At 42.0% G+C, this 26882-nt stretch overlaps 1 protein-coding gene across 1 annotated transcript; it reads right to left on the bottom strand.

Moving 5' to 3' along the window:
• Positions 1-2678: 2678 nt before the first annotated feature.
• LOC124253818 lies at positions 2679-18983 on the bottom strand. Its single transcript, XM_046687664.1, is given in 22 exon segments — positions 2679-3150; positions 3353-3417; positions 3801-3965; positions 4444-5104; positions 5259-5404; positions 5787-5960; positions 6407-6563; positions 6874-7307; positions 7480-7726; positions 8038-8193; positions 8547-8952; positions 9694-9871; positions 11553-11978; positions 11981-12557; positions 12859-13361; positions 13934-14141; positions 14573-14646; positions 14744-14897; positions 16215-16300; positions 17730-17867; positions 18822-18884; positions 18971-18983. Coding segments are annotated over 22 exon segments (5205 nt in total). The 3' UTR covers positions 2679-2976.
• Positions 18984-26882: the final 7899 nt, after the last annotated feature.

Genomic DNA, 26882 nt, shown 5'->3' with positions numbered 1-26882 from the left:
TCAAATTAAAGCATGTCGCCTTGATGTGAGAGGAAAGCCAGAACTGACGCCGAGTTGAATACCACGGGGTGAAACCCTTGAGCATGGTTACCTAGGCATCAGACCGGGATTTGAACTCAAGACTGTACGTTTCTGGTTTATCTTGGCACAGCAAATCACGGCACCTTAGACGACTGAGGCAACTGCGCTCCTGGCAAGAGTGGACACAGAATTGGAGTTATTTACTGTACATAAACCCTTATAACAAATACTGTACAACTGTATGCATCATTTAAACCTATCACTCCAGCCAGAAAAATAGTGTATGTTCATTCTGTAATTGAAGCACTAACACAATCAGAACTTTTTGTTAATTTCGACTTCTTAAGGAAATTGTTATTAAAAAGGAAATTAAATATTTAATGACAAAATTACTTGATATAAAATGAAAGAAAACAGCTCAGCCATTCTGTCAATTTTTAAAATTCAGGCTATATAAGAACAGACTGAGCTATAACAGGGTGGTATAACACGTTAGTAACAGTCTAATGGTGACACTGAACATTTGCCAAATACTAAGTCTCAGATCTCTAAATTCATTAAAAAAAACACAACAAATACACAACAGATCAAACACATATTGCAAAATATTGACATGAATTTCTCAATCAAAAAGTATTCTATAAAACAAAAAATATATTTCATTATGATTGAACAATTTCATTTATGCTGTAAATGCTGACAATACAAAGCTTATCTGCTGCCACACAATAGGCACTGAACACTTGTGTAATAAGTTAAACACACTCCCATACATTATGCATATTCCAATACTATCTTCAAGCCATTTATAGAACGCAAAACATCTAAATCTAGTTTTGTCTGTAACGACCGTCGGAGGAGTAAAAAACTGTAATACTAGTTGAAAATGTTAGGAAAGTGGGATGAAAAAAAGAGGAAATTATTGCAAAACTGAGTTTGACATCCCCAAAATATGAGCAATATTAAAACTATAAACCATGTGTGAATACTCCTGTAATGCTGATGAAATACTTGGGCCTGATCCTACACTACGCTGATTCGCAAATCATACTCTGTGGCAATACTACTAATTCTGGAAGCAGAACAAATAATGCTTGAACTCATCAAATATGATTAGAGCAATTCCTAAACTTGTAGTTCAAACAAATAAATCAAGAAAATTCATTCTATCCATTTTGGGCTATTTTGAAGCTAATCAAAACATCTAGGTAAGTTTACATATGAAATATGTAAAGCATTTCTCATACTACACATGTATTGTATACAAGAGCAAAACTTGGAACAGTCAATCAATTTGAAATTTGACGGGATAACTTTATAGCACTAAATCCCTACTAGATATGTATATGTTTCAAGACAATCTTAAACAGAATAAATGACAAGCAGCTGAGGGTCTTGCTCTGTGTAAGCAACACAGCAACAGTATAGGGAAACAGCTGTACGTCTCAAGGCACTTTGACAACCTAGTCTACTCTTCAGATCATTTCTCTAACATGGACACATCCAGATGCTCTCAGCATCATCAACATATGTGTAATGAATACAAAAATATTTGTAAAAATGACAAATTTCATTAAATATGAAAATATAAAATAAATATTTACAGTAATAAAATCACAATCTGTGGAATGATGTCTGTATGATGATAATAACCAAATAAATATATATTCCTTGGGAAATTATCAAGTCTATAAATTAACAACTTCTTCAATGATTATCTCTAATTGGACGAATTTAAGGCATATTCACATGAGACAAGGACCATAATAACACAATATACACTATACCAGTGGTAAACAAGGAATGTTTCACAAGTTTATACAAATATATACACACGTGACAAGTCCACTTAAGTAGGATACTGTCCCGAAAAGAAAACAGATATAAAGTAACAAACTGTATCAACAGCAGTACTACATTGTAACAACTTTGTAATGCTGCACACACAACCACGATATAACCGTTGTAACCACATCATAATGCTGGTTTTAATAATTTAGCTTTTACTCCAAGACACATTCCTCCCAAACACAAACAGCTAAAGTCAACTTGTACAAGCAAAAATACTATGTATGTAAAAAGCATACTGCTGATAATATTTGCATATTGCAAGATATACATATCCTGGCTTTGGTTTAAATATAGAATGTCAGTAGGGGATCAGTAGGGGATCTGGACACAGTTGGTCTAACGCTAAACAATTCCCTCTGGGATATGGAAGTTTGTGATGTTCCAAGATGGCACCACCCGTCCAGCTCTCACTATGTACATTGGTGGCAATATCAAGGGCAACCCTTGATCACTCAATCTTCACCACAGTTTAATTATGCCAACAATACTTCTATATTCAACAGGGTAGATTATGGCATTATCATTCGAGTCAGTCAGCTGACGTCAAGGTGTTGTAACCTATAGTGTAGCACCAGCTCAGCACAGCTACCATAAGTCACAAAACAGGCTTCGACAAATCATTAAGATCATGGGCTCACAACCAGACAAACAGAGATCAACCTTCTCCGTAAAATATGTGTCCAAGATCAGGCATTGGAATTTTTATGGTGACTTTATAGAAACAGATGAAGGCAATGATTAATGTTTAAGTCATATTTTCATCCAAAGAACTACATTTGTATACAGTTCTTGAGTAAAGCGGCACAACTGTCAAAAGTCCCAGAGGAGTTGCAGCCAGGTTTGTCTACAAAATCACCCACAACTCAGAAAACCCCAATGCAGACACATCGTATAAAGCAGACATTAAATCGTTGGATGGACGTAGTTCCTGCTGGAAGACCTCATTTGCATATTTACTGGATCCTGACGCCATCCGTTATATGATAACTTGTGTTATCTGCCTCCCAACCAGACTTCAGACAAGGTTCAAGGACATCACACAATGACACAGGGACACACCTTCCTCCATATTTGGACATGGAGCATCTTCACGTCCATGTTATTTTATTTGAAGCCCAGCATCTTGGCTGCAGAATCAGCCGAGTCCAGCATAGTGTTGATGGTTGACTCGTCCACTCCCAGGAGGTTGTGCAAAATGTCATCATCTCTATCATGGTCATCACTCCCCCCATTCATCTGGGGCACCATGCTGGCGGAGGTCCTCTCAGGTACAAACACCTGTAGCAGACACAGTGTAAACAATGACAGTTGTAAAAGAGGCATTGAGAAACTTTATCTCAGAATCAAGGTTATGAACAAACTACATTGTAACAAAGGATGAGATAAGAAATACATCTGTTAGATATTTTCATTATTCACAAATTCTGGAACTTCTTTCATCATCTTATCCAAGGTGTAACTCCTGGAAACATGTACGTACAGGGTTATCTCTCCTTGTGTTTGTGGTCAGATGGTAACGGAGAGCACTTCTCCCTCGACCAGGCCCTGAAATATAATGGCTTTTATTACTTCCAAGATATATGTCCACTAGCTCAGCAAATACTTCCAAATTGGAATGTAAACAATTAAACATATAGAGACTTAAAGTGGTGAGCTTTATTGCACTGATAACACAGTGAGGAACAGCTCTGTCAATGTGTTGAATGCAATGCTTAACTGCAATGGTAAAATACCTCTTGATTTCAGAAAACTGGAATTGTAGAAAAGTCCTAAGTTTGAAAGTTAAGCTGGTGAGCAGGAGTCTGGATGACACACAATCAGGGTAGCAGAGACACAAAATGGGGGCACAATGACATACAGTGGGCACAATGATTTACAGTGGGGCACGATTTACAAAGAATGAGTTGGTAATCCACATAAACACTGACCAGGCAGAACAGTTTCCTCATTATGGACAATGTCCTCATCATCACTGAATGCAGGGGAGAGAGAGCGGGAGAGGGAGCCAGGCAGGTGCTTCTTGCGATGTCGCATCATGCTGTGCTTCAAAGTGAACCTCTTCTGACACACGTCACACTCAAAGGGGCGCTCCCCTACAGCAGCACAAGACTCATGTCACAGGGTGGTACATACGAATATATAGGCCAGTGTATATTGAATAGTACTGGTATAATAAGTACCTTCAAGGGAGATAACTCCTCACTTCTATATGAAGATAAGCACAGGATGGTATACAAGAACATATTATGAATGGCATATTCAACTTAACAAATTTCCTGAATCAAGATTGGTGGTACTTGCTACAACAGATACTACTTAATATCTGTATTTAAATTGATAATTGTAGTACCACAGGAAATTTATCTATGGTAGATGTCAAACTTATGTTACCTTGCATAAGCAACAAAGTAATATTAACCTGTTAAGGCTTAATGTTTATAATACTTCAGAAAATAAGCATATGTGTCAATGTATTACATTCAACTCTTAAATGTACCAAAGCAAATCTCTACAGATTCCAACCATCAGGCCTCCACCAATGTCTGTATTACAAAGCTTGAGAGGACTCACCTGTATGAGAGCGCATGTGTCGCCGGAGATCCTGCAATGACCAGAAGCGTTTAGGACACAGAGAGCAGTAGACCTTCCTCTGGTTGTAGTCGGATGTGACAGACTCAATGGGTTCCTCGCCACCATCTTCCTCGTCATTGTCCTCCACCAGGATTCCATTCCCAGCCCGGCAGTGACGCTCCACCACCACATCCATCTTGGAGGCAAAGCAGTCAATGTCGTCCACGCTGTTCTTCTCCCTCAGGACGTTCCAGTCCCGGGTGTGGTGCTTCTCCTGGTGCAGCAGGCACTCCTTCCTGTGGTCGAATGAGGCATCACAGAGATAGCACTTGAAGGGCAGGTCGATATTATGTTCCTTCAGATGACGAACTAGCATCTTACGTGATGGGAAGGACTTTCCACATTTCCAGCAATGTTTGATTTTGTCCACATTGTAATTGTCTCGCTCTGGGTTTGTTTGTCGCTCACCAGATCCTGCTGAGGCAATGATGTCTTCATCATCATCCTCATCATCACCTTGAACTTGACCTTCGAGTTCTGCTGAAGTGTACTGTTGGATGAATGAACTGTAGTCGGACATGTCAGCTTTTGATTGGTCCAGATCGGAACCGCTGTCACCAGGACTTGGACCTGGCATTGCATCATTGGACTTGACAGAGATCTGGAAAATTATTTTGACATAGTTTCTGATCAATTCAAATTAACAGACAATATAGTCTTGCTGTGAGTTGATATCTTTCAATGATGCCAAGAATGAACCATGTTAAATAGACAACAATAATCAATACTTTGCATTATCTGAATATGCTCCTCACCATGTTTGTGTCATCGTCAGAGAAGCTATCATCGTTGTCGATACCTTTGCCTACTTCACTCTCCATTCCCTCTATAGGGTATCCCTCCGGCACTGGCTCGGGCTTCACTCCGTTGTGTCTTTCCTGATAGTGCTTCAACAAGTTGCCTGGAACAAGACCTTCAATGAGGTGTCTTGTCAAAACACCTAAAATAGCAAGTAATGCCACAGGCACTGTAGCTCACCTGACTATGTACCAGCTTCTTACAATTAATTTCATAACTGCTAACCCATCTGCTGACTGACATGACTTCAGAGCCATCAATGTTAAGCTCAGCTTCATCTGTATGGCAATTTCAATTTACTGAGTCAAAAATACATATAGACAATATAATTATGGTTCATACTGGGCAAAAATGGCAGATCTGAGGTTCCTGGACACATATGTAGCCAACAAGCCCCTCAGAATACAAACAGTATAGGTGTTTTTATGCATACAATTCATGTTTTTCCTACATGTAAATGCAAATCTAGCTACTCCTGGACCTACTTTCAGTTGAGAAGGAGCTGAAGACACAAAGGTGACACTTGTATGGTCTGTCCATGGTCTGTCGGGAGGCTGGGTCCAACATGTTCACTCCGTGTTTGCGTATGAGGTGTCGTTCTCGGTTGGACTTGGTGGAGAAGGTTACTGGACATCGAGGACACTTGAATGGTTTCTGGCCTGGAGGATCAACATAGTAAAACAGACACTGAACTGTGTAGTCTGGGAGAGTGTGAGCAGGTGCTTGTCACACAGATACCAAGAATTCCACACGTGTGTGAGTAGGTGCTTGTTACACTAACAAATGACCCTAATTTGTGTTTGTGTGTTGGTACATGTTACCTAGTTAACAAGGATTTCTTATCTGTGTGTGGGCAGGTGCTAGTTACACTGTTAACAAGGACTGTGTGAGCAGGTACTTGTTATCTCTGTGAAAGCAGGTGCTTGATACCCTGTTAACGTGGATCCCTAACTTGTTGATGTGAGCACAGACTTTTTGCATTGTTAACAAGGATTCCTTATCTGAGTTTGAGCAGGACCCTGTTACATTGTTAACAAGAATCCCTAACTTTTGTGTGTTTGTGAGCAAGTGCTTTTTACACAGTTTACACAGAAGGATTCCTCACCTGTGTGTGTGAGTAGGTGCCTGTTGAGTGAGCTGACCCATGGAAATGACCGGGGGCAGTAAGGACATGCCAACTTGTGGGGGGAGTCTGCGTAGGAATTACGTTTCTTCTTCACTGGTGTTTCAGGGAACAGTCCATTGCTTAGATCATGTTCCTCCTGGGGAAAAGTTAAAACCTTCAGCACTTCAAGAAGCCATGACAAATTTCTAAGTTTGAAGAACAGACTAAGGGAACAGAATATTTACAATAGTCTTTAGGTTTTACAGAAAGCTCCAAAGTTAACTAAACATGCATGACCAAAACTATTTCATAGTAAGTGAGTGACTTTTTTGTTCCACTGCTTATACTGCCTTTAACACATGACAGAATCTGCTTCAGCAGATAAATGAAACAGGCATTGATGTTTCAGATCTAGCACAAACAACAGTTGATGAAATCATGCTAGCATGAATTCAACCTGAACCTACATCGAGATCCATGCCATGCTTGCTGGAATCCATTTCTTCCTGGTCATCAATAAAGCCTGACTCCTCCCCATTTTCATCTTCCTCTTCCTCGTCAACCACATTCTCTTCTTCATCGTCCTCCTCGTCCTCCTGCTGTTGCTGCTGCTGTTCTTTCATGTTGCTCCTGACGTCTTCCCTGTATGACTGAGCCAGGAGTTGTACATCCGACTCAGCCGAGCCCTTGTCTGGGGAACCCCTGTTGGCTTCGGAGGAGGGAGAGTCACATGGGGAGGTGTGTTTGTGGATTGCAGTGTTTATTAGCTGCTTCCTGAAGGCTGACATTTTGTCCTCCTCCTCGGCATCACAGCTGGTTCCAAGGAACATGTTGAACTTGTAGGCTCCTGTGTTGTTGAGGATCTTGTGGACGGACGCAAGGTCGGACACAGAATCCCCACCTAGAAACATGACATTATTCCTTATAGTAGATGTTCACGTCATGCAGTCGCTATGGTAACCATGACGCTGTATTCAGCAATATTTCAGCTTTATCACAGCAACCTGTAAATCAGGTCAGGTAAAGATACGGATGTTAAGAAAAAATCCATCTTTTGGCATGAGCAGCTGTACCTGAGTTGGGGGAGTGCATCCTGTATTTGGCCATGAACGCCATCTTCTTGGCCTCCCTGTTACGTTTCTCCTTCATGGACAGTGGAGATATCTCCCAGCTGTGCTTGTCGTTGTTGTTGTTGTTGTCGCTGACAAGGACAAAGTCATCCTCATCCAACTCGTCCTTCTGACTGTGGTCGGATGCTGGAGGGGAAAACTGCAAGAACCTGTTGGGGAGCTCACCACTTTGCAGGGCTGATTTTAAGTGCTGCAAATAGAATTATTACGAAGTGTCAAGATGGAATTATAAAAATATTGCAGAGCATCAAGATGGAATACAAAAAACCCAGTATTTTTGTAGTATGTCCTGCCATTTATGTTATGAGTTTGAGTGAGTGAATTTCATTTAATGTTGCAGTGAGTGTCGATAAGGTCTACATCTCCTCAGGTCCTCAGGCAGGTCTAACAAAAGTGATACTTAATGTGGAGGCAAGTTTTGAGCACTGAATCATAAGACGTACCCCAGATGCATTTGGTGAAGGTGACCTCTTCTTGACAGACAGATCCATAGGCTGGTCACTGCGACTGAGCCCCGGGGTTGGGGTGAAGGGAGAGTTCATCAGACTGAAGTCTAGAGGCTGGGTGCAGGTGAGGTGTGGCTCCAGCTTCACCAGCATGGAGGAGTGGGGGAGGACGGGCTCCACCTTGTGTGCTGCGGGGGGACTGGGGGGAAACCTACAACACACAGGTAGGTCAGCATCACAATCGTAGCATCACACACACAAATATATCTTGAAAATATTCAATAACTTTACACTAGTGAGTCATTGTCGCACGACAGATAAATAACCTTGACATACATGTTTTCTGAAATGTTGTCGGCTAAAGCCTTGAGTAAGGACAACAGATATTTTGGGAGATTTAATTTTAATAGGCTTGTCAGTATGGATGTCCTACATCACTTTCGTGTACTATTTCTGGTCAAACATGGCACTGAACAGTGTGGGGCATGAAAGTCTGCCTGACTGTACAAACAGATGCCTTAGCCAGCTGTACCTTCAAGTATACCCAACATCTTGTTTCCTTACCTGGAAGTTACCACTACTGGAGAGACTAGCTGGGCTGGCCGACTCCTGACTGTCGCTGGTCACTCTCTCCATGTCATCCATCATGGAAGGCTCATTGACGTGGATCAAGCCCTCGATCTGGTGTTGGCCGACCTCCAGGTGCTGCTTCTGGATGTGGCGGACACAGTTCGCCTTGGTGGAGAAGCCAACATCACATCTCTGGCAGAGGAAGGGCTTCTGTCGGCAGCTGCTGTGAGACCGGAGGTGGTGCTTGAGGGCGTGGAAGAACTTGAAGTCAATGCCACAGTACTTGCAGACCGTGTCGGGGGAGTGGAAGGCGTCCATGCTTGACGCTGTGTCCATTACATACTTGTTGTAGCCAATGGACTGCTCAATGTCTTCCTTCATTAGCTTGCCATGCTTCTTTCTGTCATGAGAGTGAGTGAGTCAGTGATTAAATGAGTTCTCATCGTTTCACACTGATGTTAGCAATACTAAAATATCCTGGAGCAGAGACACCAGAAATAAGGTTCATATTTCTTCACTACTAAGTAATTCAGATTGTGGTGGTAGGGATGAATCAATGTATCATTGTTTAATGTAATAGTGAGTGAGTGAGTTACTATTTAACGTCACATCGGCAATATCTCAGCCATATCGTGCCGAAAACAATCCATACAATAAAAAGTGGAGTTTAATGTAATAAGACCAGACCAAATTTATTTCTTTTTTTATGGATCTGCCGATCGTGCTTCATTTGCGTCCGGGTCCGGGATTTTTTTCAAGTATACAAACAATTTTTTTATTAATTTTCCCTGCTCAAAAATTAAATCCTAATGTTTTATTGGCCAAAAATGTAAACTTTCAAGAAAATCTTTTTTAGATTGTTTTTGCCCCATATACACTTCATAAATTGCCAAAAGTAAAATACTTTTAATACTTAAAAAGAACATTACTTTTTGTTTTTATTTTATTTTTATAGTGTTAGTCTTTTTCCCTCCTGCCTTTAGGTTTTCTTAGGAAAAAAGCCATAAAACAAGAAATAAAATTGGTGTGGCCTAACTGGTGAAGGGTGGAAAATGGTCCAGTTGCAGCTATTTTGCAGAGTCTCAGGACTGACAATAAAAGCCTGCTTACTGTGGCCTGGTAAGTCTGAAAATCTTCTCACCTGACATGCCTCTCACAGTTAGCTTTTGTGGTGAAGGCAAAGTCACAGATGAGGCACTGGAAGGGTCGCTCTCCGTTGTGTGTACGCAGGTGTCGGATGAGGGTGCTCTTGTCGGCGCTGGAGTAGCTGCACAGGTTGCATTTGTAGGGCGTCAGACCCAGGTGTGTACGTGTATGTCCTGTACAAGGAGAGCACCCACATTAGTGGTCATGTACCAGCCAATTACCTCATTGCAATCAGGATCAGTGCTACTCTCAATACATTAAAAACCTCATTGTTCTAAACATTTGCTCTGAAAATTTGAAACATTAGTTATGACCTGCATTACGTTCTGTATAAAATCACTTATCTGTATTCATAAGTTCATATTGATTGTTTAATTTAATCACAAAATATAACACAAATGTCATTATTGTATGGTTTCCCTAACAACTGACAGTTGACATTCCTGGGGACAAGTCATTTATGGAACGGTATGTCAAACATCAACTGTAGTTGAGAACAAGTCCTACGTATACATGCATCTACTACTACACAGAGAATATTGTGCAATATCTACATTTTCAAATGGGAGTTTAAAAAACAAACAATTGTGAACTTGTGATTATTTTGAGTTTTTATTCAGCTTTGGGCGAAGGAGTGCATGAGACACTGAGAATAGCATCACTCATTGTATCCCTGGCCTCATTCCAGAAAGCGATTCTGCCTGTATGACTATCACAAGTCTATGTGAAGTACAGAAATATGATGGTTGTAGCACTATGATCGCTTTGTGGAAGGGACCCCAGGGTCTTTAGTGTGAGGAGCCAAAGCTTTAACCACCAGACACCACCAAGTCTACTCCAGGATACATCGTACAGGCAAAGCAAACCATACACTCCAATGCAAATGATAATCAACCTAATACATAAAGTAGATCCAAGAAGCAAATGTATTCCTAACAACTAGCTATTCTTTTCATGACCAGTGCACATGCTACACAGTAAATCTAAAAGAAGAAACACAACTGAAATGACAAAAAAGGTAAAATGATAAAAAAAAGTATAATCCGAGGAATATAGGGGTGGTGTACCAACAGATGCACAACATGCACACTTACACAGAATAAACATGGCCAAGGTGCAGACACGAACACACTTACCTGACTTTCTCCTTCCGCAAAGTTAAAAATGAACACAGTAAATTACCACTCTCCATGAAGAACATGTTCTGCAGCCAACACACATTTAAAACTCTGGTATGCGGGTTTACAGGTGCATTGATTTTAAGGGAAATTTACAACTTGTATTGGGAAGTTGATATATTTCTAATGATAAAATAGTATGCATCATCAACTCCATGATTTCAACTGCTGTTAGTAAGTGAGTATTGGTTTCACACCACTGAGAACAGTATTCCAGCTCTATCAACATGAGGCGATAAGAGGAGAGTGGCTCAGGCCACAGAGGTTTTTCAAGATGTCGTGCTGGCAAGCCAAGACAACATTTTTTAAGTTGAATTATAATTCAAGTTCCAAATCAGAGCCTTCTGACATGTTTAGGAAGTGAATACAGTGAATTGTTGCACCATAGATGACTTGGCCAACCATGGTTTCATCAAATGGAGTGACATTTTGGTGAGAATTCCAATATTGTTGTTACTTGCTCAGGGGAAATGGAACTCGATCTCCCATACAGTTTTATCTTCTGTAACTCCATGGGGATTATCTTGGACAATGAGTTGAGCTGTGATTGCTATGATTATTATCTGACATCATCCTATCCTAAGTTGAGAAATTCTTCAACATGTAACATACTGGCCATTGATATTTCATGTTTCCATAAATAAAAATTGACAAAAGCATCGGAAGGCTCACTTACCCTTCAGGCTTCTCTGGTTGTTGAAGGCAAGATCACAGTATCTGCAGGGGAACCTTCCTTGACCTTCCTCCCATAGTGGAGGTGTTGTCACAGGACTCGCTTCAATGAAAGGGGACTCGGATTGCTTGGACTCCACTGGGGGTGGGGTGACTGAACTCATGGGGGTGGGGCTGTGACTTCTTGGCTGTTGGGGGACGGCAAGAATTGACTGACCCAGTTGTTGGGAGAGCCGACATTGGTTCACCGGGGAGAAAATGAACCTGTCGGGTACGAACATAGCTTGTGGGTAGATACGTTTCAGATCCTCGACTTCTTTAGCTAGTTTGGCTTTGGTGTCCAATGACACTTGAGGTTTGGGCATGACAGATGGTACAAAAGCATGACCAAGTCTTGGGAAATATTCATTGTTTTCTCTCTTTTCAATCTTTGCAATTTTTTGGCATGAGATTCTTTGCCCTTAACTAGCTGCCTCGGGGCCAGGCTGAACTGTGCCAGAAAGTCTTGCTGTGAGACAGAGTGAGGGTCGACAGCCTGAGTGTCTTCAAGACCCCGCTCCGACATGTGTTTCACCATGTGTGTCTGCATGATATCCTGTTCCACGAACTCACAGTCACAGAACGGGCAGGAAGTCAACTGTTTCCCAGTGTGGACAGGAGTGTGCAGGAGCAGGGCAGCCTTACAAGGGAAAGCCTTCCTGCACACAGTGCAGTCAAATCGATGGTATTTGCTACTTGGCTGACGGGTACAGTGCTCGCACCATGCTTTGGCTATCAGGGGAAACTTGTTGCTTGTGAAGTCAACAAAGTCCAAATCATAAAACCCAACAGAGATTCCAGCCTCATTTGTGTCTTGATTTGGTGTGGAGGATGTGTTGGGTTCGTCTTTGACCTTGACCCCATTTGGGTCAAGCATCTTGTGGTAGATGAGGGTCCTTGAGTTTGGCTGAGGAATGACTGGGAAGGCTGGCTCATCTTCCTCCTTCATGCATACGTTGCCAGATTGAGGCTGCAAACATCATCATCATCATCAACTTCTTCTTTAGTAAATAGTCCTTCATATGTTATCATTTGTGCTAAATGCACACGTAATGTGTCAGTTATTCCTACATATATGTTGAGAATACAATAAATCAAAATAATGTTATAAAAAGACAATATGTCAAAATATTTCTTGTCTTCTTACAAGTACTGAAACTTTGACAAACAGTATTCTGTATTACAATTCAATGACATTGTGCAACACTTTTCAAATTGGCATAACTTCTATCACAAAGTTTCATTTACACCAAGAACATTGTAGCACTTACTGGAATCTGGCCAATGGTGCTTTCTATAGTCTGCCGCTGGGGCTGGTGTTGGGGCTGGGGCTGGAGCTGGGGCTGCTGCTGCTGCTGTTGCTGTTGCTGCACTGTAGGAAGGGTTGTCATTGACAAGGACGGAGGATGCAGTGCAACACCAGACATCATCGGCATCTTCAGAGACAACTGGTGGTCCCACTGGGACTCTTCTGAGGGTCTCTTGTTACCACCAAATGGCGGCATGTCGGAGGGTGCCATGTGAAATGCAAACTGAGGGGGCGGCCGTTCAAGAAATCTTGAGGCAGCTTCACTAGTACTGAGATCAAGGTCTTGCATAGAAGGGTGCACAACTGTCTTAGGGCGCCATCCTCCCTTGCCACGGCGAGAGCCAGACTTGACACCATGCATCATCCCGAGCTCTGCTTCCTTGCTGTGGATGCGCATGTGCCTGTGCATGTTGCCGTTGGTAGTGAATGACATTTTGCATACTCGGCAAGAGAATGGACGTTCACCTGGAAGGGAACACTACGTTGAAACACATCTACATTATGAAACTACAGAAACTCTAAACCATCACTATGCCTGAGAATCATGAACACTTGGGATAGAATTGGTCTTCAGCCACCCATGATTGTCATAAGAGGGGTGGGGGTGGGGGTGGGGTTTAGCCTGATGGTTAAAGCGTTCGCTCGTCACGCCGAAGACCCAGGTTCGATTCCCCACATGGGCACAATGTGTGAAGCTCATTTCTGGTGTCCCCCGCCGTGATATTGCTGGAATATTGCTAAAAGCGGTGTAAAACCAAACTCACTCACTCACTTACTCATAAGAGGGGACATACAGGATTGGGTGGTCAGGCTCGCGGACTTTGTTGACACGTCATCACCTCCCAAATGCGTAGAGCGATGCTCATGTTATCAACTGCATTGTCAGTACCAGACTGCTGCCATATAGCCAAATATTGCCGACGGAAGCATTAAACATCAAACAAACATACATAAACACTTGCTCACGATGCGCTCAGATTGAAGAATGGAATCATATGTCTTCTGACTATGTGATTGATGTTGTTAATTCTATTTACCTGAGTGGACCAACATGTGCCTGTCCAGTGAGCTCTGGGAACTGAGGATCTTGCCGCAGATGGTGCAACTGTTGGCGGAGTTGGAGCTGATGGCGGTGGAGTTGTGTTGGCGGATGTGGACGGTGAGATCATGTAGTGTGCTCATCTCATCCTTGCACACGGGGCACACGAACTTGGCAAGGCCATCTTTACCTGCTACCGGGAGAATCTGGAAGGAGAGGCAGCGAGTGAGTGAGGGAGGGAGGGAGGCTTAGCATTGGTGTGAACAGTATTGCAGCTATTCCACTGTCTGTGCGATGTAGAAAGAAATGTTCAGCACTTTAGTCAAACTTACATCTCAGTTTATGGTAAAGGAGACAAATGGATAACAAATTCATTATTACCTGTAATACTGTAATAGAAATACTTCTGGAATATTTAGAGGCTTATACAGTTTTCAAGAAGGATCTATGCCAGGTCTACTAGAGTGTAATAAAGAAGTTGTCATCCATAATTGTTTTGTCTCGTACTTCACCTGGTTTGACAATGGTGTAAAGATCTATACAAAAATGACACTATTACATTATTATTTAGAAGATATATGACAGTGATCAAGACATCATTTCACACAAGATTGGATGAGAAGAGAATGCTTCTGACCTTCTGTTCTTCGCTGACCTTTGCCCCCCCTCTTTTGGGGCCGGGAAGATGACGGGAACACAGGGTAGCTTTGGCTGGGGGAATATAAGCTGGACGGATTGCTTGGGGACGGAGGACGTGACGACCCTGCCTCGCTGGGAGGGCCGCTGTGTGACTCGAGGTGGTTAATACTGGTTGGCGAAACATGTGGACTGAGCTGATTGGACAGTTCATTCACAATCTCCTCATCGTGGAAGTCTGTGTTGCTTGTGTGAGGATTCTCGTCGTCTTCGTCTTGAAAGTCAGTGTTGATTGTCAGAGGGTTCTCACCATCGTACTCTGAACTCTGCAAGATTTACGATTGTCATTTAAGTTACAAGGTGAAGAAAATGAAAGCTTTGGTATATCTTAAAAGTAGTTATGTTACTTTGTTAGAAAGGCTTCAGTTTAAGACATGCTGTCTTTCATGTTTTGTTTGAACAGTTTGCGTGTGCCAGAGAGCTTTTGCTGCACAGCGGAATGTTCTTGTCTCTGATGACATTTTAAGTCCCCATGTTATCCAGAAGGAAGTCAGCTATCAAACTGTTGAATGTCAGTGAACCTGCAACATTGCCAGTTGATAGCAAAATGATTATTGTCAACCAAATTGACAGACTGACCCTCACCCCGTGTCAACCATTGCAATTATTATGAGGTAGTATTACATTACCAGTGTAGGAAATAAGCCAAAAATCCAGCCAGACATCAGGGCTGGTAACTTCAAAATGGATTTAACCAGACCAAATATGGTGAATTTACTCAAATGTATGGAACATCTAAATAATTTACCAGACCATCGGGCTGGCTAGCTGTAAATTTAGACCGTACGTCAGAAATCTAGACCGTCTCGTGCAGTCGGACGGGCCTATTTCATACACTGACATTACGGCTAGTTAAGCATACAAGTCAATGTAATAGAAGTGAAAACTAGTACTGCTGAAAATGTAAATACAGTTGGTCATTATCGTCCCTCTCAATACTCAAACCTGAAATTATCTTATCGCTTGCAACTCAGTACGCAGCAGGATTTGATTGTAAATCTGAATGTTCTCATACATTATTGATGTTATATTCATGACCTTCAGGAACTATTGAAACTATTGACAGTTATGCATACTAGTGATAGAATACCATCAGCGCGCTTTTCAATTCCTGTTGAATAATCAGCCTCAGGGCAGAAACCTTGCAATACATCTTTAGTTCTATTTATTGTTACTTTCCTAATCCTGAGTTCATCTGTCTTCATTTACTTATCAATAAAGCTAAATGTTCAACTGGTCACGTCAGATGAAACAGTTCTCTGTATAATAGAGTTATGTACACGTTACAAAAGTGATACTGGTCGGTTCCTTCTGTTCTAGAAGTGGTTTTACAGAAGGAAATCACGGACAGTACTTCGTCTGTATGCACCAAGTATTACTTCCCTATCTGATAAAAGTCAATATCCAATATATCACATTCTTTGTAAGTATTGATTGTTGTGTGGAATACGTGACAAGTGCTTTACAACAAGTGTTCTTTACATAAACTGTCAATTAAGACAAAGCCAAATAGAAGGATTCCAATTTGTACTCGGAAGTGTTTGATATATGGTTTTATGAGAATCATTTCCTCGGGTGAATACCTGATCGTTCTGGAGTTTGTCGGTTGCCAGGACAACTGGATCAACAGACTCTTCCTCTTCGTTCTGGCCAACCCTATCAGCACACACTGAAAAGAAAAAAACACTGCATAAAAACAACTGTATACCACCGCATATAAGTAACCATATACCACTGCATATAAACAACTGTATAACACTGCATATATCCAGGGTAGAATACAGGTCTTCAGCAACCCATGCTTGCCACAAAAGGCGACTAACGGGATTGGGTGGTCAGGCTCGCTGACTTGGTTGACACATGTCATCGGTTCCTAAGTGCGCAGATCGATGCTCATGCTGTTGATCACTGGATTGTCTGGTCCAGACTCGATTATTTACAGACCGCTGCCATATCGCTGGAATACTGCTGAGTGCGGTGTAAAACTAAACTCACTCACTGCATATAAACCACCATATACCATTGCACATAAACAACCATATACCACTGTACATAAAGAACCATCTATCACTGCACATAAAAAAACATGTACCACTGTATATAAACAACCATATACCACTGCATATAAACAACCATATACCACTGCATATAAACAACCATATACCAATGTATATAAACAACCATATACCACTGTATATAAAGAACCATCTATCACTGCACATAAAAAAACATGTACCACTGTATATAAACAACCATATACCACTGCATATAAACAACCATATACCACTGCATATAAACAACCATATACCAATGTATATAAACAACCATATACCACTGTATATAAAGAACCATCTATCACTGCACATAAAAAAACATATACCACTGTATATAAACAACCATATACCACTGCATATAAACAACCGTATACTACTGTATAAACACAACTGTATACCACTGCATATAAACAGCCGTATACCACTGCATATACACAACCACATACCACTGCATATAAAGAACCATATACCACTGCATATACACAACCACATACCACTGCATATAAACAACCATATACCACTGCATATAAACAACCGTGTACCACTGCATATAAACAACCATATACCACTGTATATAAACAACCATATACCACTGCATATAAACAACCATTTACCACTGCATATAAACAACCGTATACTACTGCATAAAAACAACTGTATACCACTGCATATAAACAGCCGTATACCACTGCATATAAACAGCCGTATACCACTGCATATAAACAGCCATATACCACTGCATATAAACAGCTATATACCACTGCATATAAACAACCACTGCATCGTTACATCCATGAACCCTGCACACACAAGCGCACACACAAAATCATACATCATACAGTTGACCTATAAAGAGTGTATGATGTAGGGAGTGAAATGTTGTTATCTGGCTGACTCAACATCAACGTTGCAGGGATTTATCTTTGGATGTACCAACACCTGGTCAAACAGCCTCTCATCCTGACAACAAGGAAACATTCCCGATCATCTACTAATTGACTGACTTAGATTGAGCCTGCTTTCAAGTTGATCTCTTCCTCCTACCCTTTGTAAGGGCATCCATCATAACTCTACATTCATCTCCATCAAGCATCAGGGCGTGAGACTCTCCATCACCCCCTTCTTGCAGCCATCCATCACTCACATCCAATAAGCTTATATCTGACAGCTGGTATGATGCATCTAATAACGACATCCCACATTCATTATCACCCTTCTCAACACATGAAGGTCCAATTGCTAGTGTGAAGCAACCCATGCTTGTTGTAAGAAGCATCTTAACATGACTGGGCTCGCTGAGCTGGTTGATGCATGTCATTTCGTCCCAACTGGGTAGATCAATGCTTGTGATGTCAATCACAAAATTGTCTGATCCAGACTCAGTTACATACAGAGCATTACTTACGGAGCACTGACTTGTCACTATTGCTGAGTGCAGTATTAAACAACACTGAGACAAACAAATTAACATAACACCCTATTCAAGTGACAGCTGAGATACACTGATGCAGAAACCTGTCAATCTGGCAGATTCATTGGGAGTACCATCAGCGTTTACATGGTTTCTGTGTCATAATTGAGTCTGGATCAGACAATTTCTTGATTGACATGATCACTCGTGGGTAGTTATCTCAAGACACAGAAACCATGGTACACGATTCTGCATCAGTGTGTCTTGAGATAACTACCCACGAGATGCATCCCCGAAACCAGTCATTTGCTGTACTCCATATGATCTGGATGTTGAAATACAACACGTATCATTTCCTATGTCAATATTGTCATATCGCCCTCCACCGACACATCCTCCTCAACACACAATCTCTGTCCCAGCACCCAGCAGTCCCATCACTCAAGGATCATATTATCCTTCAAACCTCTTCCTTTTGATGAATCATCATACACAAAGCTACATAAAAACTGTTTCTGCTGAACTGAGAGATGACACCAAAGAGACTAATCGCTGATGATCAAACGGTACAGAGACAAAAAGCTCCGTCAGCGATGTTGTGATTGATGCATCCATGACAGCAGTTCGGACTGAGGAGGGGTTCGCACCCCGGGGACAAACATCAGCTACAGCAGCCTGGGACTGAGTGACATACCAACTTGATGAATAGATGGGCTCACATATACCTTTCCCAAGATCACTGCTCAGGTTCACCTTGCTGAGCTTATTACACAGCGTAATAGTTTTTCCTGATAAAGAATTCAAACACAGTACATTATCATTAGAGACACATTTGTTTAGTATATGATATTTCTCATTGTTATTAAAGACCTACCATTATTATTCATCTTTGAAGTTGCGGCCTGCTTTAGATCAATTCATCATTAACAATCATAACAAACTAAACATTTTGTCCATATCTGATAAACAATCAGGGTCAACGTGACTTCATTTGAAACAACGGTATCTCAAAACAATTCCAACCAATTAGACTTCACACAGACGGTATCTCAAAACAATTCCAACCAATTAGACTTCACACAGACGGTATCTCAAACAATCACAACCATTCTAATTTCATTTGCTGACGTACCACACATTCAGTTTTACTTATTACTTATAAATAACTGATACACACCTGATACCACCAGCTGACTGTGTGAAGGGACAACTGGAGGATAGTTACTATGTCACAACTATATTTTCTCCCTTTCACATCTTTATCCGATGTGGCCTGACAGCTACGCCAATGTGCCCAGGGGGAAGTAACTCTAATCTGCTTAGTTAGCCATGCCAACCATAAGTCATGTTTGAAATTTACACAACATGTTTTATTTATGACAAATTGCAACTATTGTAACTATCAATTATTATACTAACTGTCAACAATAAATTGGCATTTTGGATCTCCTATTGACACCCTGATAACGTAGAGCAAACTATTGCAATTCGCTGAAAGTTTAACATATCATAACACTCCAGATTACAACTGTTTCCGTCTTCAAATCTTTAATTCATGAGCTGACAGATACCAAGGCAGGCTGATTCCATGAATGGTTGGAGTGAGTCAGGTTGTATGCCCCCTTAAACCAGAACTGTACTGACTGACTGAGTTGGTTTTACGCCGCTTTTAGCAATATTCCAGCTACATCACGGCTGGGGAACACCAGAAATGGGCTTCACACATTGTACCCATGTGGGGATTCGAACTCGGGTCTTCGGCGTGACGAGCCAACGCTTTAACCACTAGGCTACCCCACCGCCCCACCAGAACTGTAGCAATACTCAGGAACAATGTCACCTTACAGGCTTCAACTGATCAAAATCATAGAATGCTACTGACATCAAGTATCTAGCAACTGATGGATGTCATCCTCACTGTTCAAGTCAACGAAAGACCTTATACACTAATACCACATGATGGATGTCCTCGCCATTTGTCATCGTCTGGTGATCATCGCACATGAGTGAGTGAGTTTAGTTTTACGCCGCACTCAGCAATATTCCAGCTATATGGCGCGGCGGTCTGTAAATAATCGAGTCTGGACCAGACAATCCAGTGATCAACAGCATGAGCATCGATCTGCGCAATTGGGAACCGATGACATTGATCATCGCACATAGTAATTACCCACAGATGCTGATTTATCATAAATACATCAGTCTGTTAACCTATTCTATGATACAAGATAACACAAGCACCTGCTGGAGTGTAAAAACGTCGCCAGACAAGCACTCATGCATGTAATGGTGTACATCAGCATGTCAGAGCAGGAGATGTATGTGTTGGGATGTGTTGGGGACTGACCCACACTCCGGTCTGATATTTAGTCACCAACGTGTAGTGTGATACTTTGGTTGTGGTACAATGGATGAGTAATTTCATGATGCATATGTATTGATACTAGTATCAACAATGGTACTGTTGTATTGTAGTGACATACTGCTGTACCAGACACACCGATACATATCAGAGTCTGGTTTTAAGAGATTTAACATAACAGTACTGCAGTTTCTGCAACTGCTCAGATATAGAAAACTTTATACCATACAATGACTACATGTCAATCACAAGTACCCACAAGTGAGTTTAGTTTTATGCCACTTCTAGCAATATTCCAGCAATATCACACCAGGGGGCACCAGAAATGGGCTTCACACATTGTACCCATGTGGGAATCAAACCCATGTCTTCGGAGTGACAAGCAAATGCTTTAATCACTAGGCTACCCCACTGCCCCTAAGTACCCATGAAGATCACTGTTAAAATCACTGTTAAAAGAACTGTCCACATTAACAAGATCTTTTTTGTGATATTTTTTAATCAGCTACATAACAGTCAGTGATGGACACTTGACTATGAAGTACATGTATTCTGTATCTACTCAGAGAATGGCAATCCTACTACCAGGCTTAAAGGATGGTACATAAATGGACAAAACAAGGAAAGAAACAGGATACAGTAGGGTATCCACAATAAATGGTATCTGAGCACTATATAACTAGTAGTCCACATGCGGACACACACTTGTATGCATGCTGCTATATTGGTGCAATATTCTAGAACCCAATTTCACACCTCCTCAACTACAACTAAGCCATATTTTCTAGCAGTTCCACATCAGTCACTTATCAGTAATATTTAAAAACAACAGTCAGATTCTTCTCATCAAGGGGGTGGTGGGGTAGCCTTGTGGTTAAAGTGTTCACTTGTCACGCCAAAAGGCCCTGGTTTGATTCCCCACATGGGTACAATGTGTGAAGCCCATTTCTTGTGTCCCCCATCATGATTTTGGGTTTTTTTTTTTGTTTTTTACCATTCTTTTTTTCTTATTATTCCACTTTTTTCTGTACAGCATATCATACATCCGTCATGATATTGCTGGAATGTTGTTAAAGCAGCGTAAAATCATACTCTCACTCACTCACTCTTCTCATTAAGAGTTTGTGGACAAACAGACAGGAAGAACATTGTGTTTTTCTAAGAAAGTGTAATGTTTAACCTCTCGTATTGACAATAGAAACTATTACAGAGTCATAATTGATCAATTTATTTGTGAGTGGCTACAGTCAGTGACAGCAGTGAAATCCCATCTATACACTTCCTGTTGTCCCCGGTGACACTGCTGTAGGACTTACACATCTACACTGAAGTCACCACAGAAAGCATTCTCCAGGAAACACTATCACCAGTATACACTTGCTTTGAGTCAGAGCTTCTTGCAAGGGCTGTGCAATGCATACAATTGTATACAATGTATGGTATTGCTTACTATTTCCTTTGTAACACAGACACTTGAGGAGGACAATATACATATAACCCTCAGTCACAGGAGGAGGATAATATACATACGTATAACCCTCAATTACAGGAGGAGGATAATATACATACATATAACCCTCAGTCACAGGAGGAGGATAATATACATACGTATAACCCTCAGTCACAGGAGGAGGATAATATACATACAGTATAACCCTCAGTCACAGGAGGAGGATAATATACATACATATAACCCTCAGTCACAGGAGGAGGAGGATAATATAACCCTCAGTCACAGGAGGAGGATAATATAACTTATAACCCTCAGTCACAGGAGGAGGATAATATACATACATATAACCCTCAGTCACAGGAGGATAATATACATAACCCTCATACAGGAGGATAGGATACATATAACCCTCAGTCACAGGAGGAGGATAATATACATACGTATAACCCTCAGTCACAGGAGGAGGATAATATACATACATATAACCCTCAGTCACCTCAGTAACCCTCAGTCACAGGAGGATAATATACATCATTATAACCCTCAGTCACAGGAGGAGGATAATATACATCACATATAACCCTCAGTCACAGGGAGGATAGGATAACCCTCAGTCACAGGAGGATAATATACATACGTATAACCCTCAGTCACAGGAGGATAATACATCACATTATAACCCTCATTATAACCCTCAGTCACAGGAGGAGGATAATATACATACATATAACCCTCAGTCACAGGAGGAGGATATATGCATACATTATAACCCTCAGTCACAGGAGGAGGATAATATACCCTCATTATAACCCTCAGTCACAGGAGGGATAATATACATCACAGGAGGAGGATAATGTACATACATTGATAACCCTCAGTCACAGGAGGAGGGATAACCCTCAGTCACAGGAGGATAATACACCCTCAGTCACAGGAGGATAATATACATACAGTATAACCCTCAGTCACAGGAGGAGGATAATATACATACATATAACCCTCAGTCACAGGAGGAGGATAATATACATACGTATAACCCTCAGTCACAGGAGGAGGATAATATACATACAGTATAACCCTCAGTCACAGGAGGATAATATACATACTGTATAACCCTCAGTCACAGGAGGAGGGAGTCACAGGAGGAATATACATACGTATAACCCTCAGTCACAGGAGGATAATATACATACGTATAACCCTCAGTCACAGGAGGAGGATAATATACATACAGTATAACCCTCAGTCACAGGAGGATAATATACATACTTATAACCCTCAGTCACAGGAGGAGGATAATATACATACATATAACCCTCAGTCACAGGAGGATAATATACATCACTTATAACCCTCAGGAGGATAATATACATACGTATAACCCTCAGTCACAGGAGGATAATATACATACGTATAACCCTCAGTCACAGGAGGAGGGATAATATACATCAGTCACAGGAGGATAATATACATACGTATAACCCTCAGTCACAGGAGGAGGATAATATACATACGTATAACCCTCAGTCACAGGAGGATAATATACATACGTATAACCCTCAGTCACAGGAGGATAATATACATACGTATAACCCTCAGTCACAGGAGGATAATATACATACGTATAACCCTCAGTCACAGGAGGATAATATACATATGTATAACCCTCAGTCACAGGAGGATAATATACATACATATAACCCTCAGTCACAGGAGGAGGATAATATACATACATATAACCCTCAGTCACAGGAGGAGGAGGATAACCCTCAGTCACAGGAGGATAATATACATACGTATAACCCTCAGTCACAGGAGGATAATATACATACCTATAACCCTCAGTCACAGGAGGATAATATACATACGTATCCACGCACTAGTGCATGCTCAAGGCACGGGCATTTTTTTCCCTTGATCACTGGATGTCAATCTCAACAGCACATCTTATTATCAATCTCAGCTCCCTGGAGAGCATACAACTCTTGCTGCCACTAGGCGCACCAAGTTATTGCGGCTTTCCCATCCTTACGAGGTACCCAATCACACCTGGGTGGACTGGGACACATAGTCACAGTACTTTGTCCAAGTTCACTGCACGTTGCTGTACCCGCAACTAGGTGTTTGCACATATTCATGTGGCCACCATCTGGTCATATATCAATGGATTCGTGGGTTCTTTTAAATGCACAGGGTTGTGTACTGTACACTAGGGGTTGTGACAACTCTGAAAGAGTCTGCACACAAAGTTGACTCCAAGGTTTTTACACCGGCCACAGGTGGGCTCGATCCCTGCACCTCATGCTCGTTGGATCACTAGCCTGGCGCCTTAGCCAGCTTCGCCCACCACGCCCATAATATATATACAGTTGTAACGGATCGCAATTCAAGTAAATAAGGGAGGATATTTATGGAGTTACCAGGACACTACCTCAAATCTGCAGATCATACAACAGAAAGATACCCTCTACTACCTGAAAGTGTACTACCAGTTGTCCGTCATTAAATTAATCCTCATTAATCATTACATTAAAAGGATTGCTAATTGTCGAACAAATGCCTCAGGCAAAAGGTTTATCAATTCAGTCCCCTTTTTTCTCATTATCATTACCAACTGTGTTCATTTTAATAATGTAGAATAATTATTTTTATATTTAATTATATATTTATAATATGGTATATTTTTGGTTTTATCTTTTATTTGTAAATATTATATGCTTCTCTTTACAAAGCATATTGCACCTTGGGATAATTTCCTTCATAAACCTGATGCTAAAGGAGGGCACATCCACTACAGTAGGTAGAACTGTCAACTGGATTATAAATCCATAGGCATCATAACAATACCAGCATAACTCAGTACACAGGATCCTCTTGAGCATCCAGGGCAGTGCACATATAGTTTCAACACCCTTGAGGGGGGCCATAAACATGATAAGAGTCAGCACACACATCCCTCCATCCACAAGTCAAACACTCGAGCCAGCAGTCAGAACAAAGGTAGTGGGTGGGGCTGGCATCCACAATGCTCACCTGTGTCAGGTATTGCAGTGATGCATGATGTCATGCAGTCAGATATTTCATCCCCACTCCCATATCCAGGCACAGAAAGATTCCACGACATATATCAGGCCATTTGGTGACGTTTTTAAAAATATCAACTCACAAACTTTAAGATTGTGCAATATAAAAATATATATTTTTTTTACATTAAAAAGTCATATATGTACAGGTAAGTAACAAATCAATTAAGGTATATACTAGTAGGGGTACAGAAGGAACTTGCCATAACCAATCATATTGACCAGAGTCGTGGTTGGATGGGTGTGGTTGTTGTCATCTATATAGAGAGATGGTGAGATGGGGGAGGGGTTTAGTATGGGTAGGAGAGTCTTGTTGCCTGTGAGAGTGGTTTCAGGATGGAGTGCATTCCTCATTGTCAAGTGGTGTTATGTGTGGATAAACACAACATCCATTATGTCCGCATCGTCTTAGGTAAAGGTGCAGACAGACTGGTGTATCATCACTTGAATATAGGCTCTTACAAGAACTGTGACTGACAGCTTGAAGTATACAGGATGTGTAGGGTGTTATCAGGTGGAGTGGAATGTGGGGTGGGGGGCGGTAAAAGTGTTGAATCATGATGGAGATAGAAGGGTGAAATCGGAGATGTTTGTTGACTACTGGAGTCTGTCTAGCTGCAGAGCAAGGGGATGTGGAGTAGGTAACTGTGACAGGACCATGCATGGGTTGATGGAGGATGTCAAATACATGGGCTCTCCTCGTGAACCATCAGCCATCAATACACATGGGTGTGGAGGGGAATGAGGGTGGCCACTAGGGTGTGAAGAGGATGGGGGTGGGGATGAAGGGGCTAGGGGTGGGGATTAGGTGACTAGGGATGGGGATGAGGGGACTAGGGTGTGGTGAGGGGGATATAGGGGGTAGGGATGAGGGGACTAGTTTGTGGATGATGGGACGAGGGGGCAAAGATAAGGTGGAGATGAAGGCACTAGGGGTGGGGATGAAGGGACTAGGGGTGGGTATGATGGGACTATGGGCAAAGATGAGGTGTAGATGAGGGCACTAGGGGGTGGGGATGAGGGACTAGGGGTGGGTATGAGGGACTAGGGTGGGTATGAAGGGACTAGGAGTGGGTATGAAGAGAGACTAGGGGTGGGTATGAAGAGACTATGAGAAGAGACTAGGGGTGGGTATGAGAGAGGACTAGGGGTGGAGTATGGGAAGAGACTAGGGGTGGGTATGAGGGGACTAGGGGTGGGTATGGGGGACTAGGGGTGGGTATGAAGAGACTAGGGGTGGGTATGAAGAGACTAGGGGGTGGGTATATGGAGGGACTAGGGGTGGGTATGAATAGACTAGAGGGGTGGGTATGGGGGACTAGGGGTGGGTATGAAGAGACTAGGGGTGGGTATGAAGAGACTAGGGGTGGGTATGAAGAGACTAGGGGTGGGAATGAAGAGACTAGGGGTGGGTATGGGGGACTATGGGCAAAGATGAGGTGTAGATGATGGCACTAGGGGTGGGGATGAAGAGACTAGGGGTGGGTATGAAGAGACTAGGGGGTGGGTATGAGGGGACTAGGGATGGGGATGAAGAGACTAGGGGTGGGTATGATGAGACTAGGGGTGGGTATGAGGGGACTAGGATGGGTATGAAGAGACTAGGGGTGGGTATGAAGAGACTAGGGGGTGGGGATGAGGGCACTAGGGGTGGGGATGAATAGACTAGGGGTGGGGATGAGGGGACTAGGGGTGGGTATGATGGGACTAATGGGCAAAGATGAGGGTAGATGAGGGCACTAGGGGTGGGGATGAAGAGACTAGGGTGGGGATGAAGGGACTAGGGGTGGGGATGAAGGGACTGTTGGGAGGGACTAGGGGTGGGGATGAGGGGACTGGGGTGGGGATGAGGGGACAAAGAGTTGGGATGAGGGACTAGGGTGGGGAT

The sequence above is a fragment of the Haliotis rubra genome, unplaced genomic scaffold (assembly GCF_003918875.1).
Source record: "Haliotis rubra isolate DU_JTF1 unplaced genomic scaffold, ASM391887v1 Scf555, whole genome shotgun sequence".
Lineage (NCBI taxonomy): Eukaryota > Metazoa > Mollusca > Gastropoda > Lepetellida > Haliotidae > Haliotis > Haliotis rubra.
Note: the sequence above shows the minus strand (reverse complement) of the source record. Positions and strands in the feature narration are given on the sequence as shown.